The sequence below is a fragment of the Parambassis ranga genome, chromosome 24 (genome assembly GCF_900634625.1).
Source record: "Parambassis ranga chromosome 24, fParRan2.1, whole genome shotgun sequence".
Lineage (NCBI taxonomy): Eukaryota > Metazoa > Chordata > Actinopteri > Ambassidae > Parambassis > Parambassis ranga.
The window spans coordinates 12277661-12293952 of NC_041043.1; the positions used below are offsets into that span (position 1 = coordinate 12277661).

Below are 16292 nucleotides of genomic sequence, written 5' to 3' on the forward strand. Positions count from 1 at the left end.
TTGTTAGACTGATGCTACAATGTGTGCTAAAGAACGTTAGCTCTTTTAAGGGGCTGTCTTATTAATTGAAGGGTTAAAATCACTACAACCAAAAGCCCTTAAACCCTACCAATAAAACAATATCAATTGTCTTATCCCTTTATTTTAAAAGCATGATAAATATTACCAGATTTTTTTTTTTTTTAAGCCATTAACTTCAAGTTTTTGGCTCCATCTCATTAGCGATCCCTTGAAATACTTAATAACTGAAACATTGCTTTGTATTAAGTATTGATTTTGTATTATATGCATGAATAAAATGACTCTTTCAATATGAAGCTGATTTTGCCTAATACATTCTGCTGCTGGATGCTGATTGATTAGTTAGACTTCATCTCAGGTCAGGCTGCTCCTGAGCTCCAACGAGCAGCAGAAGAGCTCCTGTGAGAGGTTCAGACAGTGGGTGGTCTCCCTGTGAAGAAATTGTCTGGAACAAGCATGTAGAGAGGTTGGACCACCCCTAAGTGGAATGCAGCCATCATTAATACACCTGTGCTTTCCTCTGCTGTGACATGTCAAGATGTCTGTTGTGGAAAAAAAAAAAAAGCCTATTTTGGGCAGAGATGGTGCCACTTACTATTCTTAACCACACCGAGCTGTCACTTCCATCTTAAGGCTCGTTCAGTTTAACAGATGAAATTATTGCACACTGCTTCAAAGTGCCATTTTATTCATTAGAAGCTGAATATCTGTCTTGCCTGTCATGAACAGCGTGCAGGAATTTATTTATTTGATTTTTTTTCTTGCTTCTTATGAGATGTGTGAGCATCAGCCTGCTGCACAAAAAAAAACCATGGAGAAAAAAAAACGTTGCCTATTTAAATCTCTTGGACACACAGCATTCACAACACAGCAACCTTTTCCTTATTTTATATAAAAACAATATGATTTGAAAATAAATACGCTTTACTGTTTTTTTACATAGACACAGAAACATGTTAATATTGAAGAAAAAAAGACAAAGAGAACTAATAATAATAAAGGCTCCAAAGACTGATGGCAGGAAAAAAAATAATAATCCAAATTCAAAATGGTGGCAGCGGCAGCGGCGGCGGCGGCGGTGTTGGTGATGGTGTTGGTGGTGTTGCGGTGGTGCTAGCAGTAGTTTATTTGTATTTGCATTTTGCACAACTTACTTATTTAAATACTTAAATACACAACTTATTAACACCTCTACACACATATGTGCACATCAGCAAATGCAGGTGAACACACATTCACACACACACACACACACACACACACACACACATACATAGACACACATATTCTACCCACACCCTTTAAATGAGAGGGGGCTGAAGAAAAAAGGTGGAGATGTCTTTCAGTATAAATGATCCATTTAGGGAATGTTAACAAAATACTATTTTTTTGTAGCTTTTTTGTTTGTTCCATATAAAAGCACAGAGGGTCTCCATGCTCAGCCATCAGTGACCCTTACACATAGGGGGAGGAGGGGAGGAAGGGAGGAAGGGCGGGTGGGTGGGGTCGGGGTATAGGACAGCCAGAGGTACATAACACTGCATACATAAATAGACCAAATTAAATATGTGATAGAAGACTGAATACTGAAAAATACTCTATAACATTATAAATTATTATAGAATGGGACTATGGCATAAAGGGATATTAAGTATGTACAAGTTCAGAGAAAAATGTATAATCAATGAAATCTGTATTGAGTTCAACAACAGCTAATAAAACAAAAACTACTTTGACAATCCCCTCTCCTGACGAAAGGAAACGGAAAAAAATAAAATAATTTAAAAAGCACTCGAAAAGATTTCTCAGTACATTTTCGTGAGGCACAGTTTTCAAATGGAATCAAACTACAGTATAGGATATTTTCAGTGGTTTTCTTTGTAGGACATATAGCAAAAAAAAAAACATTATTACAATGCTATACTGATGAACCAGTATCCCTTTAAAAGTATATGGCACTCTGATCACAACAGTAAGTCAAAAAAAAAACATAAAAAGTGTCCTCAGAGGGAAGGAAGTGACATCACGTTAGAGACGAGATTTCCATCAGCTGTCCCCATCGTCCTGCTGTTTTAATCCAAAGAAGCAAAAAAAAACCAAAAAGTAGACATCTGCCGAGAAAAGTCCATCCATCATCTTTCTTTTTTTCAAAAAGCGGAGCACGCCCAATCCTCTTCAGTCTCACCCGCTGTTTTAGCAGTTAAATATATCTAGAGGTTTTGCAAGTTATGATCGACACACAACCACAGTAGACTCATATCCAGTGAAGTAATTGCATACAAATGAATCGACAATAAGACTACACCTGCATCGCAAGCCTGTTAAAAAAAAACAAAAAAACGCAAAACCACATGGCGGCTAGTTCGCTTTTAGTCAAATGATGGTGTTTAGTTAATTGTTTCTGTAGCAGCATAACAACTGTGTACTCTTTTTTTTCTTTTATCATGGTCTATATACACACAGATATACAGTGGGAGGAAACATCAGTTCAGTCTCTATCTCTCTTTCGCTTTCTTTTTTTTGTTCTCTCTCAGTCAGTCCAAAGGGGAATGCTTTCCGCAGAAAAGAAGAGCTTACGGTTCAAAGGTCAAAGTGCTGTGCTGTGAAATATCTCTAGAATATTCCTTCATCTTGTACATCTGGTGCTGCCACCTCTCTCATCTTCTTGGCTTGTCACATCTAAACAAGAGAAAAACAACAAAGAGTCATAAGAATTTTTTCTCAAGTATTCACATGTAAACAGATTATTTCAGGAATCCTGCGGGATTCCTGTGGGAAACAAAGATCAACAGAAGCAGGCGGGACACGGATCCTTATAGTTTTATATATATATATATAAATATGCAGTTATAAATATTGCTGCATGGTGACAGACATGGCGTCTTCACAGTGTCTCAGGAACACCTTGATTGGCATCAGTACATGCCTATAGGCGTCCTGATGACACACGTGGGATGATGAAAAATGGAGACCAGAGGACAGCGATCCTTCTCTCGTTTGGCATATGACCTTATATAAAAACTGTGGGCGAAGCTTCCGTGATGTTACCCGTAGGTTTTTGTGGCTTTTGTGGCTCTGACAGTCACCATGTTGGCAGCGTCACAGTCTCCCTAAACTCCAACTACAGGCAAAGATGTAGAGGCGAAGCGGGCGGACAGCCACAGAAGCAGGAAGCTCGCAGTGTGAGTCGGCATTCGCTTGTCAATCAAGGTGGTCACATCCATAATTATGCATAATTTTAAGTGAGTTCTCACTAAATGGGAATTTGTCAATAGAGACTAGGCTGTAAACATGGTTATTTCTGCTGTTGGCCATTTTAACACAAGCACTTTTGAAGCCAGCCCCTAGAGGCTGCGGGGTGAACTGCGGTTTTTAACTGAGCCTGTTTGGGAAACACGTCGGTATCTTTGATGGTTTAGATTCTGTGTTAGCATCTGGGATTTTTGTGGTAGTGTGAAGCTGAAATGCTGCTGTGACAGACTCTGACATCGATGCTGGCTTCAAATGGAATCCTTCATTTGTCCAGGCTGAGCTGCTTAAGTGTTTGGGACGAGAATCAATAAAGTTTTTGATTATGATGATGACATTTATGCTGCTTTTTTATTTAGTGTGATTAAAGATTTAACTTTGTCTCTCCATATTGGCCAACGCACTAAATAAAATGGACACTACACAGGTAGAGATGTGACAGGAAATGAAAGCAGAGAGAAGGGTGACATGCAACAGAGATCCCCAGTGATGTTGTGATTACATGTTGAATCAAAGCTGGATTTAAAGTCGTTTTTTTTAAACTATAGATTTAAAACGTGGAAGGGTCTGTTTTGAGTTTAGCTCGACCAGTGACACTTACTTGCAGGTCCTCTCGTTGAGCTCTAGCTGGCGTTCTTTACAGTATTCGTCTGAGTGTTTGCAGGAGCACCGGCAGGTAGCAGGATCCTGTACAAACAAACGTTTTCTCCTGTCTGTGCAGAGATTACAACATGGCTCACAAACACTGGACAGAGAGACAGACAGAGATGGGGAGGAAGAGGGAGAGAGAGAGAGAGAGAGAGGCAGATTAACACAGTGTCCTGTTACCACCCATAAGAAAAGGCTGCCCTCAGGTCAACCCTTTCGTATGCTCCACTTTTGCTCCTCCAAGCCACTGCCAAGTTGTTCTGTCGTGTGACAGCCGGGTAGTATTGCACACAGGTTCCCCGCAGAGAGAAGGCAAAAAAAAAAAATTCATGCAGTAAAAATGACACACACACACACCCCCCCATGCCACGCTCGTTGATTGGACCAGACGACCAGAATGTGTTAGACATGCAGTGAGCGAAGCTCTGAGTTCATGCAGCACGAAACAACATAAAAAAAATGAAGTGAGTATAAAAGTGCGGGTGAGTGGCAGCGCACTTCTCGCTCTCACTCTTACAAACTATCAGCTTCTGATAGATAAAGAAGACTCGAGGGTCTGTTTGGTGCTCCGTTAAGAAAGATTTCATTTTATTGAATGAAAACTGAAGACTACGTTTCCCACAGAGAGACATCAGATTCAAAACAGAGGCTGGAAAATGGTCTAAAATTACATTTGTTTTTCGCATGGGGGTGAAGGCTCAGATACCCCACTGACATCTCAGTATACAAATTACAAATGAACATACAGACAGGCATTCACAGTATGAGCACTGAAGAAACATGAGATCATCTTTATATTAGTCTTCAAAAAAATAGAATTTCTATTTAGAGACAAAAAAGCAAACAAAGAAACAAAAACAGTACTTCGCTAAACAATTCGCTGGTTTACAAATCCTCCCTTAGCTCCCCCCCCCTTCCCACCTGAAAAAATGGAAATAGATAGCCATCACTCATATCTTCACATTACATAAAAAAGTACCAGCATTAGGGCACAGGACAGTAAAAACCAGTTTGTAAAGATGAAAAGAACAAAGAGTGAAAAGGAGACGGGTACGAGACACAGCAAAGCAGCACAGACTCAACACTGAACACAGGACCCGTGATTACAGTCCTGCTGATTCCAGCACAGATACCAGAGCAGCCTGAGCCGGAGCCATGCTGGTGGACCTGTGGTCTGTTTCAGTAGAAGGTTCAGGTTACAGCTGAACAGCTGATCTGTTTATTCTAGCTCTATATCTGACAAGATGCTGGAAGCAGTCTGAACATTGGGTTCATGATACATTGCTGTATCTCATCCCAATCATCGATCCGGTCTCATCCACAAAGAGCGGCATTCTTGCAAACAGTAAAGTTAGGAGCGGGGTGGGGGGTTCTTTTTTTGAAAGGTTGAAATGGGTTATGGTTCATTTTCTGGCAAGGTGGAATGTAACCCTGACTGCTAAAGCTACATTAGCAAAACACGTTGGGCAAACAGGGCAGCTTTTTTAAAACACTGATGTTCTGAACGTGTACAGCGTGAGCTGACGAGACAAAAGTTAGGACAAATGCACGGAAAAAAGCAACATGCTAATTGATGTGGCTATAGCGGGCAACTCAAATGGTACAAATTAAAAGGGGCAAAGGAGCTCCTCCCAGATTAGCTTAATTATGAGAAGCGCAACACTCAGGTGCAGGTAGGTGGAGAAGGCGGAGCTGACATACGCATCATGAATTGTTTTGTCGCGGTTTTTCTTTCGTTTTCTCTTTTGGCCTTTACCCTTGCCTTTCCGGGATTTTCTGCAAGAGAAAAAGGGGACAACAACGCAGAGAGAAGCCTGAGAGACTGACGAGAGAGATGGACTGATGTGTTAAACTGATGACTGCAAAGAAATATATATATAAATCATAGAGCCAAGCGATTAGTCATTCAGTAAAAGGTTAAATTTTTTTTAACTAGATTATTATTACTGATTGTCTGCTATGGTAAAATAATTGTGATTTAAAGAGAAAGGCATGTGTGCAACAAAAACAGTAGCCTTTTATAAAGGCATGACTGCAGCAGCTTGTAAAGACACACCTAGAATAAGTTGTTGTAGTTGTTTTTTTTTATGTTATTATGAATATCATATTCTGTGAGAAAATCCCTTTATTGTGCAGCTTGGGTTTAAAAGATCAAAGTACAAAGAGTGAATGCAATCAAGAGTTTTGAAGCTCAACCCCGCCCGACATTTCCCAGATGCATCGAGGACAATAAAACTTGGACTTTACCAAAACTGAATGTTATTAAACTTATCTGGGTCAACTCTTTAACAGCTGATTCAACTTGTTTCAGACCAATGGTACAATGAAAAGAGAACGCTGTGTGCGTGTGTGCATATGAAGTGAACACAGGCGCAGATCTGGCTGGATGGAGTTCACAGGCCGAGATCTAATAATAATAATAATAATACGAGTTAAGCTTAAGTTTTGTATTATAATGAAACACGTCAACAAAAAGCAACAATGACGAATCTCTACACATGGCTGCAGTTACTTAAATTCTACATTTATAAAGGCAGGAAAAAACAACTATAAAATAGTCACATAATAAATAAATAAATATTTTGTTTTTAAACCATGACAACAATAAGCCTGTTTGTGGCCTGTGCTGATTAGCAGGAATGGCAGTGTCATATTTAATAAATGTGCACAACATAAAGAGTCAGATCTAGTCCCAAGACCTCAGTACTGTACACACGTTGCAGTTACTCCATTATTTTTTTAATTTTTTTTTATCTTGTTATGCAGCAGCTGGTTAAATCTTCATGTTCTCATGGTGCCTGGAGTGAGAAATGTTTTCCTGGAGTATAAAAATAAGCGTATAATCCGATTCTTCCACAGGTACGTTAAGTTTTCTGTGCCGGCCGTTGAAGGTGCAGTCTGTGGAAATATTGGATTGAAATGTTGGTTCCTCATTTGGAAAGAACCTCATTTGAGTGAACCCTTCCACCTGTTTTCGTGCCTCTTCTTCCACCCATCCACACCAAATATACCACACAGGCCAACGTAAGAAAAATGATGGCCATGTAGTGTTTACAGCCATGCTAGCAGCTCAGGTTTTTACTCAACGTCAGTGGTGCTTTCGAGGCGAATGCTAACATCAGCATGCTAGGTTGCTTCAAACTCGTCCCATATGGATGTTTGGTCAGGTCTGGTGTTGGCGCTCAATGACACACAGCAGGAAGAGACGCAGCTTTTTCAGGCCATTGATGGTGTAGGACTTGTGACCATGGTAATAGAAAAATTGTTCCTGTAGGAAGTTTGCCATGTTGGCATCATAGTCCACCTAAACTCCTGTTTAATCCAAATAAGAGGTGAAGCACGAGTGCAGCTAAGGAAGAGCTATGAATGTGAGTCAGCCATAAGTGAGTTTTATAAAAACTCACACCCTCTACATGTGAAGACCTTTTAACAGGGGAGCTTATGGGGACTGACTCACTTTTTGGCCAACCCTCAAGTGGCCATTGGAGGAACTGCAGTTTTAGGGACTTTGGCTTGCATCACAGCTTTGCGAAAACTAACCTTGAATGTAGAAAGAGAATCAAAATCCTGGGTTTCCTGAGTTAAACCTGACCAAATGCCCATATGTGACCAGAAAATGTCGGTCTAACACGCTGATGTTTAGCAGGAACAGCCCAACATTCACCATCTGAGCTTAGCGTGTTAGTGGGCTAACATTTCCCATTTAGTGATACAATGGAGGCTGGTGGAAACGCTGTTAGTTTTGCAAATCATGAAGTGTGATTTAAAGCGATTTTGAGCAGATGATGACGCTGTATAGAGGGTCAAGTTATTATAGTTCATCCTCTGCAGACCATGAACCAAATTTCATTATGAAAAATAATAACAATGTTGGGAGGAAATATCAGGGGATCATCAAAGTCAGGATTTATCCTCTGAGGACCACAAATGTCTCTACAAACTATTAGAATACTCCAATCATCAATGAAACTGAGCTGCTAGCATGGCTAAAAATAAAGTTTGACGCCAATACTGAAATCAACAAATAACATAACGTGTGTAGGTCTCATCTAATCTATGTAACAGAATGAAGCTGACAAGATCTATGTTTAAAAACTTAATCTGAGTTTCACAACCACAGCGGGACGGTTCATCCCTGACAGGATCGGACACAGAGGTTACAGCGACCAGTGTCAGAACTGACATGAACGTCTGAGAGCGTCTGAATCAGCAGTTGAACGACCTGAAAGCCGTTCCCTTTGTAGAAGCACGCCACCAGAGCCGCACTCGTAAACAGCTAAGACGAGGTTAAAGAGAGGCTTGCAGAGCTAATCCTTATCTATATGATAGATGACCTGACATAAAAACCGAAATACATCCAACAAACAACCCCGCAATGGAAAAATATTAACAACTACCAACAGAAGGAGGATTAAGACCCTTTGCACACAGACTGCCTGTAGCATGGGGAAGGGAGGATCACTCAAGCAAGGACTATAAACACAGAAGGTTACCACATCTTCAAAAACACTTATCTATATCAGAGCAGAGGAAACAGAAGTTGAAAAGGGCAGGAATGTAAAGATGAGGTAGAAAAAAAATACAGAGACGGCGTAAAAAGAGGGCAAGGGCCTCATTAAGTGTCACTCATTCACCTGAGTGGATTTACATGGCGTTTCCCATGCTAACCTGTGTGCTATAAGATGATCTCATGTAGCTCGTCCACCGCGGGCCTAACTGTGTGGAGTGTGGAATCAGTGTGTGGTATATAGAATACATGTAGTATCAAGGCTGAGAGTTGCAGACGACTGAGAGTGAGAGTTTGCAAAGCAAAACAGGAAAAACATCAAATCTCGAGTCCCCGTTGACCCCCCCCCCCTCCTCCACCCCCACCCCACCCTCCAAATCCCCAATCTCCATGCAGAAAGAGCGCTGTACTCACTTTTCTTTCTGTTCTTTCTGTTCTTTCTTTGACCTGAAAGGCAGGAACAAAACAACACATTAGATCGCAGCGTGCAATTGTTTCCTGGTAAACAGATGCATATCAAGATCATCAGAGAGCAGCGAGCTGAGTATCGAGCGGGGCAGGGTGGGGCGGTGGGCACATAACATCAACCTTTCATTCTTTCATTCTTTCCTTTTCCAGAAAGTATGATAAAACTGGCTTTCACTTTCAAAATGCCTGGCTTAGCAAATGAGTTGGTTGAGAAATAATAAAGTGCGGCGTACACACAGGGGACACAAAGGGGGAGGGGGGGTTCGCTGATGGGTACACACAAACATAAAAAAACGCAACAGCTACAATCGGGTTTCTTTCACTTCTCTCATCCGTGTGCCGATAACACGGTGTGGAGCAATAAAATGTGCTGGCACGCTGCGCTGGCAGCGGTTAGCCGAAAGAGTTAGGAAACAGTACCAGCATTTCTTTTAAGAAGGTCATGGACTCATGGTGCAACGAGAAGCATGATGACACACATATGTACGCATATATATATATATATATGTATATAAGTTTAAGACGTTAGCACGTGCAAAAAAATACAAGGGAAGCAACTGCATCCAATTATTGTTTAAGTAAACATGGACAAAATCTACTTAACTTAAACTGGATTATTCTTACTGATGCACTGAAAACAAACCTGGTTTTTAATATGCTTTAATGCGTTTATACAGTAGTTTTCATTGTTAGTGAAAAGGTCCGAGCTGGAAACAGGAAATAATGTTCTTTTACATCATTGATCCGAGCCCTCGCTGCTTACTGTAATAGCCTACTGTAATACCTGTATCTTGTTGCAGATTATTCTAACTATTCGGAACGTAATATTTTAGGCACCGACTTGACATCTTGTGAAGTCAAACTTTGATTGATAGTCCCTAAAGTCAGTCGTACGCAGGCGGGTGAAGCCACGCTCCACGCTCAATAAAGAGACATAAAGCAACAGCCGGGCTCTCGGCCAACGCTCGTCCGAGCAGTGTTTGTTTTTCTCTCTTAGGTTTTCCTGAAACGTGGGAGGATGATGCAAGTCCCCTCTGAGCTGCTGTGTCAAGAGTTTGTTAATTGATGTCACACAGCTTGTAACCTCTGCCAACATAATCAATTTATTCGGAAAGTAGCGCATAATGATTAACCCGGATAAAGGACGTCGCCATTTTGCCTCAGCTTTAGTCATTCAGATCAACGCCAGGAGCTGCAGCTGCATTGTAGCTTTGCTGATGATGGTGACAGTGATTGATGTTGATAGAAGTATTCGTCCCAAAGCACCTGCCCTTTACAAATATTTTCCTACAAGGATTGCCCCAATGTCAAAGCAGCAAAACCACCGGAATAACTGCAACACGCTTTAAGCCACACCGAGCCTTAAACATGGAGAAAACCTGTCACCTTCCTGTCGCTATCTCCGAGATCAATACCCAAAGCAAAATCGCAGCTACATACATTCCAGGAATGGCATCTACGCGACGGAGAAGATAGGCCTCCTGGACAAATGTATCTCCTTCACCTAAGCGCCGCGATGGAATGAGGATAAACTGAAGCAACATGGAGGAACGTCTGCTGCGATGTGTCTGAACCTGTTCGGATCCTTTTTAAGACCACCGATATGGATCTAAATGATGTAAATCTGCTGGATGTGTCAGGGGCAAAGCGAAAACAATAACTTTACATGATGTGTTTGGCAGAGTCAGGCATTTGCATGTTAGCGGTGTGTATGTGTGTGTGTGTGTGTGTTCAGGGTTTCTTACCTACACTCACATGCGCTGTGTTCTGTAAAACTCATGAAAATGTCATTTTGTTGCCTGGAGGGTTTTATTCTTTTAATCTGTGGGGAACAAAAGAGAGAAACTGTGAATAAAAATACACACATTTCACAAATCAATCCAAATTTGACAATATCTCAAAGTAAAAGGTCACACAGTCTGTCCTCTGACAGTCAGATCGGAGGACAAATCTGTGACGTCAGGGTTTCGGTGTTTTTTCTGCTCCACTCCTTGGATGATAGGTTAGTTCAAGTGTGTCCACCCAACCAAGAAAAGAGATGTGAGGTCACCAACTCCTGATTGGCTGGCAACCTCTACTTGAGTAGGCAGAGGAAATCGAGGGTTACGAGTTCTCAAGATGGAAATGTTCAATCTTTTTGATGCACTGAAATTAAAAGTTGCTTCAGATTTGGAGACTTTAAGCCTAAAGTTGTACATTTTTGCTCATATTTCGCCTCGTTCCACTCTAAAGTGACATTTGGGCAAAGAATAATGTGTCGATCGGCCCAGACACACTCAAAGGTTTAAAAAGCATCAGCCTAGTGTGATATAATGGTTCACTGGCGTGCTGCTCACCTCCATTGTAATGTTATAGCTGGATGTTGGCGTGCACTGCAGCATCTCGTCGTTGCAGCAGCCGGCGCAGCGCCTCAACACCACGCAGGACGGGATGAAGATGTGTTCCACTTCATCCGGGTACTCCTGCAGAATTTCCACCAGCAGCTCCCGAGGCTGACACAAACTCTTGTTGTACACCTCCATTAAAGGGATCACTAGAGGAGACAGAGGCACAGTGAACAGTTATAAAATGGCAGCGCTGTAACAATCGATAACACAGTGAACAGTTATAAAATGAGTGCTGTAACAATCGATAACACACCTGAAACTGTCAGATTGACCTACTTTGATAAAATTAACAAATTTATCTACATCCACCCAGACAAATCAAATATTTGCATGAGCGTTTGAGTGTTACCCCGCTTTAAAGCTAACTACTTCTGCCCCCGCCTGCTGTCTGCTGTCACCTTCAGTCTAATTCCCCCCTCTGTCAGTCTTTGCAGGAGTTCTGAGCTCTTGAGAAAGATATTAGCACACAGCCCGACAACACCTCCATCAGTCTGTGAGCCTCCGGCTGGCCCTAAAACAACCCTTAGCTCCCTGACAGCCCTCTGGGAAGCCAAACCAAACAAACCAGTGCCTGAACAATATCACGAAGTTCATCTTCTGATTCTCCAAATTAGATTAGGCAACGGCGGGATTGTGCAAAAAAAAAAAAAATGAAATTGTGAGCCAAGAGGGTGACATTCCATTCCATAACAGAGTCTGGTCTCTATAACATTTCCCCTGCTTAACCTCAAATAAGGAGGAATGCTGAACAGAGGATGAGATTTAAGAGGGGTGAAAACGCACTAAGGGGGTGAATCTATACAGGGCAGATTACCAAACTGTCCACTAGGAGGCGTTAATTTCCCTTTAAACGTCTAGGTGAAATTCAAAACCAGGCCCTCTGTATTTGGCTCTGTGCCAACAAGGGAGCCCATTGCAGACTGTATTCCCACGGTGCCCTGTGGGACACCTACCGTCATGTGGACCTCTTTCTGTTTCCTTCGGTATGTGGGCATTCTGCAAGGAGAAGAAAAAAAAGAGAGAAAGAAAGAAGTGTGCTGTTAGTTACAGTAGATTGTGCAAGACCTTAGAAAGACCCTGTCCGTGCCCTCTGCTTATCCACACACTTGTGCAAAAGATGTATTTGCATTTTGACATTTTCTGTTGACCACTGCCAAAAAAATAATGAAAACCACAGTATGTAGGCTTATCTTATCTTAGGCTGGCCAACACACAGTATTTAGGGGTGAAATGTTCACACTCCTATAAACCATGGGGAAGCAGCCATGTGCAGCATATATGGGATTATTTTCTTTACATTTGGGAGCAAAGAGCAGTATATTTTCCCCTCATTTAGCTGATAATGCAGCCTAAATAATATATGTGGTGTGTGTGTGTGTGTGTGTGTGTGAGGCCTTATATGGCAGAATATTTGACCACACTGTGCCACACACCCTGGGGCCTGCCACACCAAACTACGTGGCACAACTTCACCGTGTTGGTTTGTGTTTCTAAAGCTTTTAATGTGTGCCTCCGCTGCCTCCAAGCAACACGGATTAATACGCGCTGCCATTAAAACCGGTAAGAATTTCAGCCTGCCACTTTCCCCTCACACAGGGGGGTAGCTGTCAGCACCACACCAGTCAGACCACAGAGGGTTTTTTGGGAACTTTCCATCCTTTCGTTACGCACAACGCCCCCCCGCCCCCCCTCTCTCTCTCTCTCTCTCTCTCTCTCTCTCTCTCACACACACACACACACACACACACACACATGCTATCCCTTGTTCACATAGAAGCGCGCGCAACTCACGCAATATCTCGCCAGTGTTGCATGAGACACGCCGCTCCAGCAGCAGCATGGTGCGTGGTGCGTGAGTCGGCGTTTTTCAGGAAGGCTTAAAAAAAAACTCCTTAATGAAAAGTTTGAAGAAGAAGAAGAAGAGGCCGGGTTGTGTGGAGTCTCCGCCCACTTTCTGGTGGCGTGAGAGGGTCCAACCTTGTGTGGGCCGAGAGAGACCCCCCTCCAAAACACTACTACTATAATATTAATGGATGGGTGTCACGCTGCGAACACCGGGCCGACTGATTAAACCGAGTGATGATAAGCAGTTAAGGCATCATTCACGACACTGTAAAAGCGCCTTAAGCTGCTGTTATATCAACAGTTATCTGAATAAAGACTTTGCCTCTGGAGATGAGTCACACTTTATTAGATAATGGATGAGATGTTCGAAAGAGGAACTATGTTCCGCCTGAAACACTGAAGGAAGCATCTTGCTTCCTTTCAGGGTGTTGCTGGGAATAAAAAAAATATGTTGCAAAGTCCAATCATGTTGCAGGAAAAATACGCAACCTCCAACTGTGAAAGTGGCGTGTGGGTGATTTTTTTTTTGTTCCACCTTGAAACCTTTGCTCAAAAGCTATATACACCGCTTGATTAATCATTATATAGAAAGCGATTTACAGCACTCACTCAGCCATTAAAAATTCTCCAGCCCGCTTTATTAATCTGTGAGCTGATGCCCCGGTTTGTTCGAGAGTTCAATCTTGAGTTTAAAAAACCTCTTCCCACTGAGGCAGGCTTAAAAAACCGTGTGGTCTCCGGTGCCGTGGAGTGAACCTGCTCACATGTCCTAATTCAGAATGGAGCCACTGCGCCTTTAAAGCGTAATAATATCTCCAAGGTGGTGTTATAGAGCAGGCCTGCAGAGCACCCAGCGTCAAACTTCACAACATTATTTCAAAAAAATAAATATCCTCACTTATGCCACATTTGCAGTACAAAAGAGCGCAGCACGCACGAGTGTGTGTGTGTGTGTGTGTGTGTGTGGGTCGGGTTTATATAGTGTCAGTTTGCGTAATGGCGGTTTAAATCTCCACAAAGCCACTAAACATTTCAGCTTGTTTAAACACGAGCTGTGACCTAGACAGAGGAAAGACAAGGACAAGCTACACATTAATGACCACTGTGACTACAATTTCGCACATGGAGGTCGATTGAGATATATATATATATATTATAAAATACTCCAGTTTGCTCTCTGGGGATCACACTCACCTTGACAGCTGACAGCGTCAAAAATAATAGTGTCAAACTGTCAATAAAGTTCATCGTGTTGGAAATCCAATCCAAAGGCTAGGCGACGTTTCAAAATTCAACAAGCCAATATGGCTATTTGTTCTTAAAACATGAAGTTTACAACAACATCAACAAACAAAAAAAAAAAAAAAAGCCACAACAACACCACAAGTGGACCGGCTAGAACTTCTCTAAATAAGGGGCCGGGGGTTGTAATGGCAAATCCATGCTGGTCCCAAGGTTGGAGCATACAATCCTTTGCGCATTAACTTCTTTTTTTTCTTGTTTCCCCCCCCTCAGCTGTTGCCAATAATTTTCAAGATATCCAAAAAGACGAGAATCCAAGACGCATAACGTCTCACATCGTTACGCAGCAGAGCTTCATTTTCTTGAAAGTGAATCCACATTACAAAAATAATCCCATGCTTGTTGAGCCAGTGGTCTCGAAGTAACTGTCCATTTGAAACTTGTAACCCACTCCACACTGGACCAGGATGACGTTCAGTTAAAAAAAAAAACCCGTGCCGACAGATAATCGTCCCACAAAACTTCTGCTTCTGCCTCTTTTTTCTCCGGCTGTTCTGTCAATGCGCACTAAAGCAGGTCAGCTCTCTCCGTTAAGACAGAATGCGCCCTCCTCCTGTCTCGCTCTGTCGCTGTGTGGTGGCAGTCGCGCTCGGATGATTGGTGGATCATCAGAATACAGTAGGTGTGTCCTTCTGCGCGCTCCTCTGAAGTCTAAGTTATACCTATTATACCTCATGTGACCACATCACCGAGCTATTAAAAAACGCAGCTGAGTTCAGATGCGCCGGCCTATTTTTATTTCTTTTATCAGAGAGAGAGAGAGAGAAACACAATGAAGGCATCCTGGTGTCGTGATTGTGATATTTGAACTGGTTTTACCGGCTGAAACATCATCTGCTGTTTTTTTTCATTCACATGTGTGTAGCTTAAAAGCCCAAACAAAGATGCACAATATGATGCAATATGTGTGTGTGTTATTGTTGCTGTAGCTACTTCAATGCAACAGATTCAGCCTCTGCTTGGGCTTCTATGAGTCATTCTCTGGGAGGAAAATGCGTTATTGCGCACAAGCATTTACAGGCAAAGACCCTCGGACGCGGCTTTTTTATGTGATTTTTTTCAGCCTCACAACATCTATGTGACCATCGAAGAAATACTAAAGGCTGTATATTTAAAAAAAGAAAGAAAAAAAGGGTCAAACGTGTTGCCTATTTGCCCATGCCCAGGGCAAGCTGCGCCACACCTTCCGATCCCAGCCGGTAATACAAGGGCAAGTATTTTTCCAGTCTTGTGGCTACGCGTGGTTGTGTGCTCCAAATATCCCCCGTTTCCATGAAAGAGGAAACCTAACTTGCCGTAAGTGAGAGAAGGGGCCGTGTGTGGCCCGACACGTACGCTTGCGTCTCTTTTAAGTGTGCGTGCGCCCGGTAACGTTTCCGTCTACGATCCACGGAGCGTCCCACGAGTCAGGAGTTGTTACGTTAACGGCATCACCGCCAGCACGCACACACACACACACACACATACGGGTAAAAAAGGGGAAGTCTATGCGTCGTGACTTCCTGCTCTCGTCAATGGATTTTTTTTGTGCGTGTAATGTCTCGCTAAGCAGAAGCCACCTGTCGGTTGAAGCTGACCGTCGGCTCTTTTCCCCCGAGTAACAGCTGAGACATCAGGGAGGCAAGGAGGGGAAGGAGAAGAAAATGGAGTCAGAGAGAGGAAAGAGAGAGAGAAGAGAGGCCGCCTGGGATGCAAACAGAGTGACTGCTTCACGATGGTGATTTCTAACCATGATGAACCATAGAAAGTCTCTTCTGTCTAAGTTTGGGTGTCTGAGTAGGATGCATAGGCCTGTTCATGCCAACAGTGGAGGAGGTATTCACATCATTTCACCTTGAAACTCTAATAATAATATCTGTCTGAAA

At 42.5% G+C, this 16292-nt stretch overlaps 1 protein-coding gene across 13 annotated transcripts; it reads right to left on the reverse strand.

The window, feature by feature from the left end:
• Positions 1-637: 637 nt before the first annotated feature.
• On the reverse strand, positions 638-15845 carry vegfab (vascular endothelial growth factor Ab). Of its 13 annotated transcripts, none has more exons than XM_028396628.1 (8): positions 14320-15841; positions 12234-12276; positions 11230-11426; positions 10649-10715; positions 8840-8872; positions 5620-5694; positions 3872-4015; positions 643-2700 (listed from the first exon to the last, which is right to left on the reverse strand). In XM_028396628.1, the coding sequence occupies exons 1-7, from the start codon at positions 14371-14373 to the stop codon at positions 3894-3896; spliced, it is 591 nt and encodes a 196-aa protein (XP_028252429.1). In that variant the 5' UTR covers positions 14374-15841; the 3' UTR covers positions 643-2700; positions 3872-3893. The 13 variants fall into 13 exon arrangements, 12 of the variants coding, with proteins under 12 accessions (XP_028252436.1, XP_028252438.1, XP_028252429.1 ...); XM_028396627.1 differs by having other exon boundaries at positions 10643-10715; XM_028396625.1 differs by having other exon boundaries at positions 645-2700; positions 10639-10715; positions 14320-15840.
• Between the last annotated feature and the right edge of the window lie 447 nt (positions 15846-16292).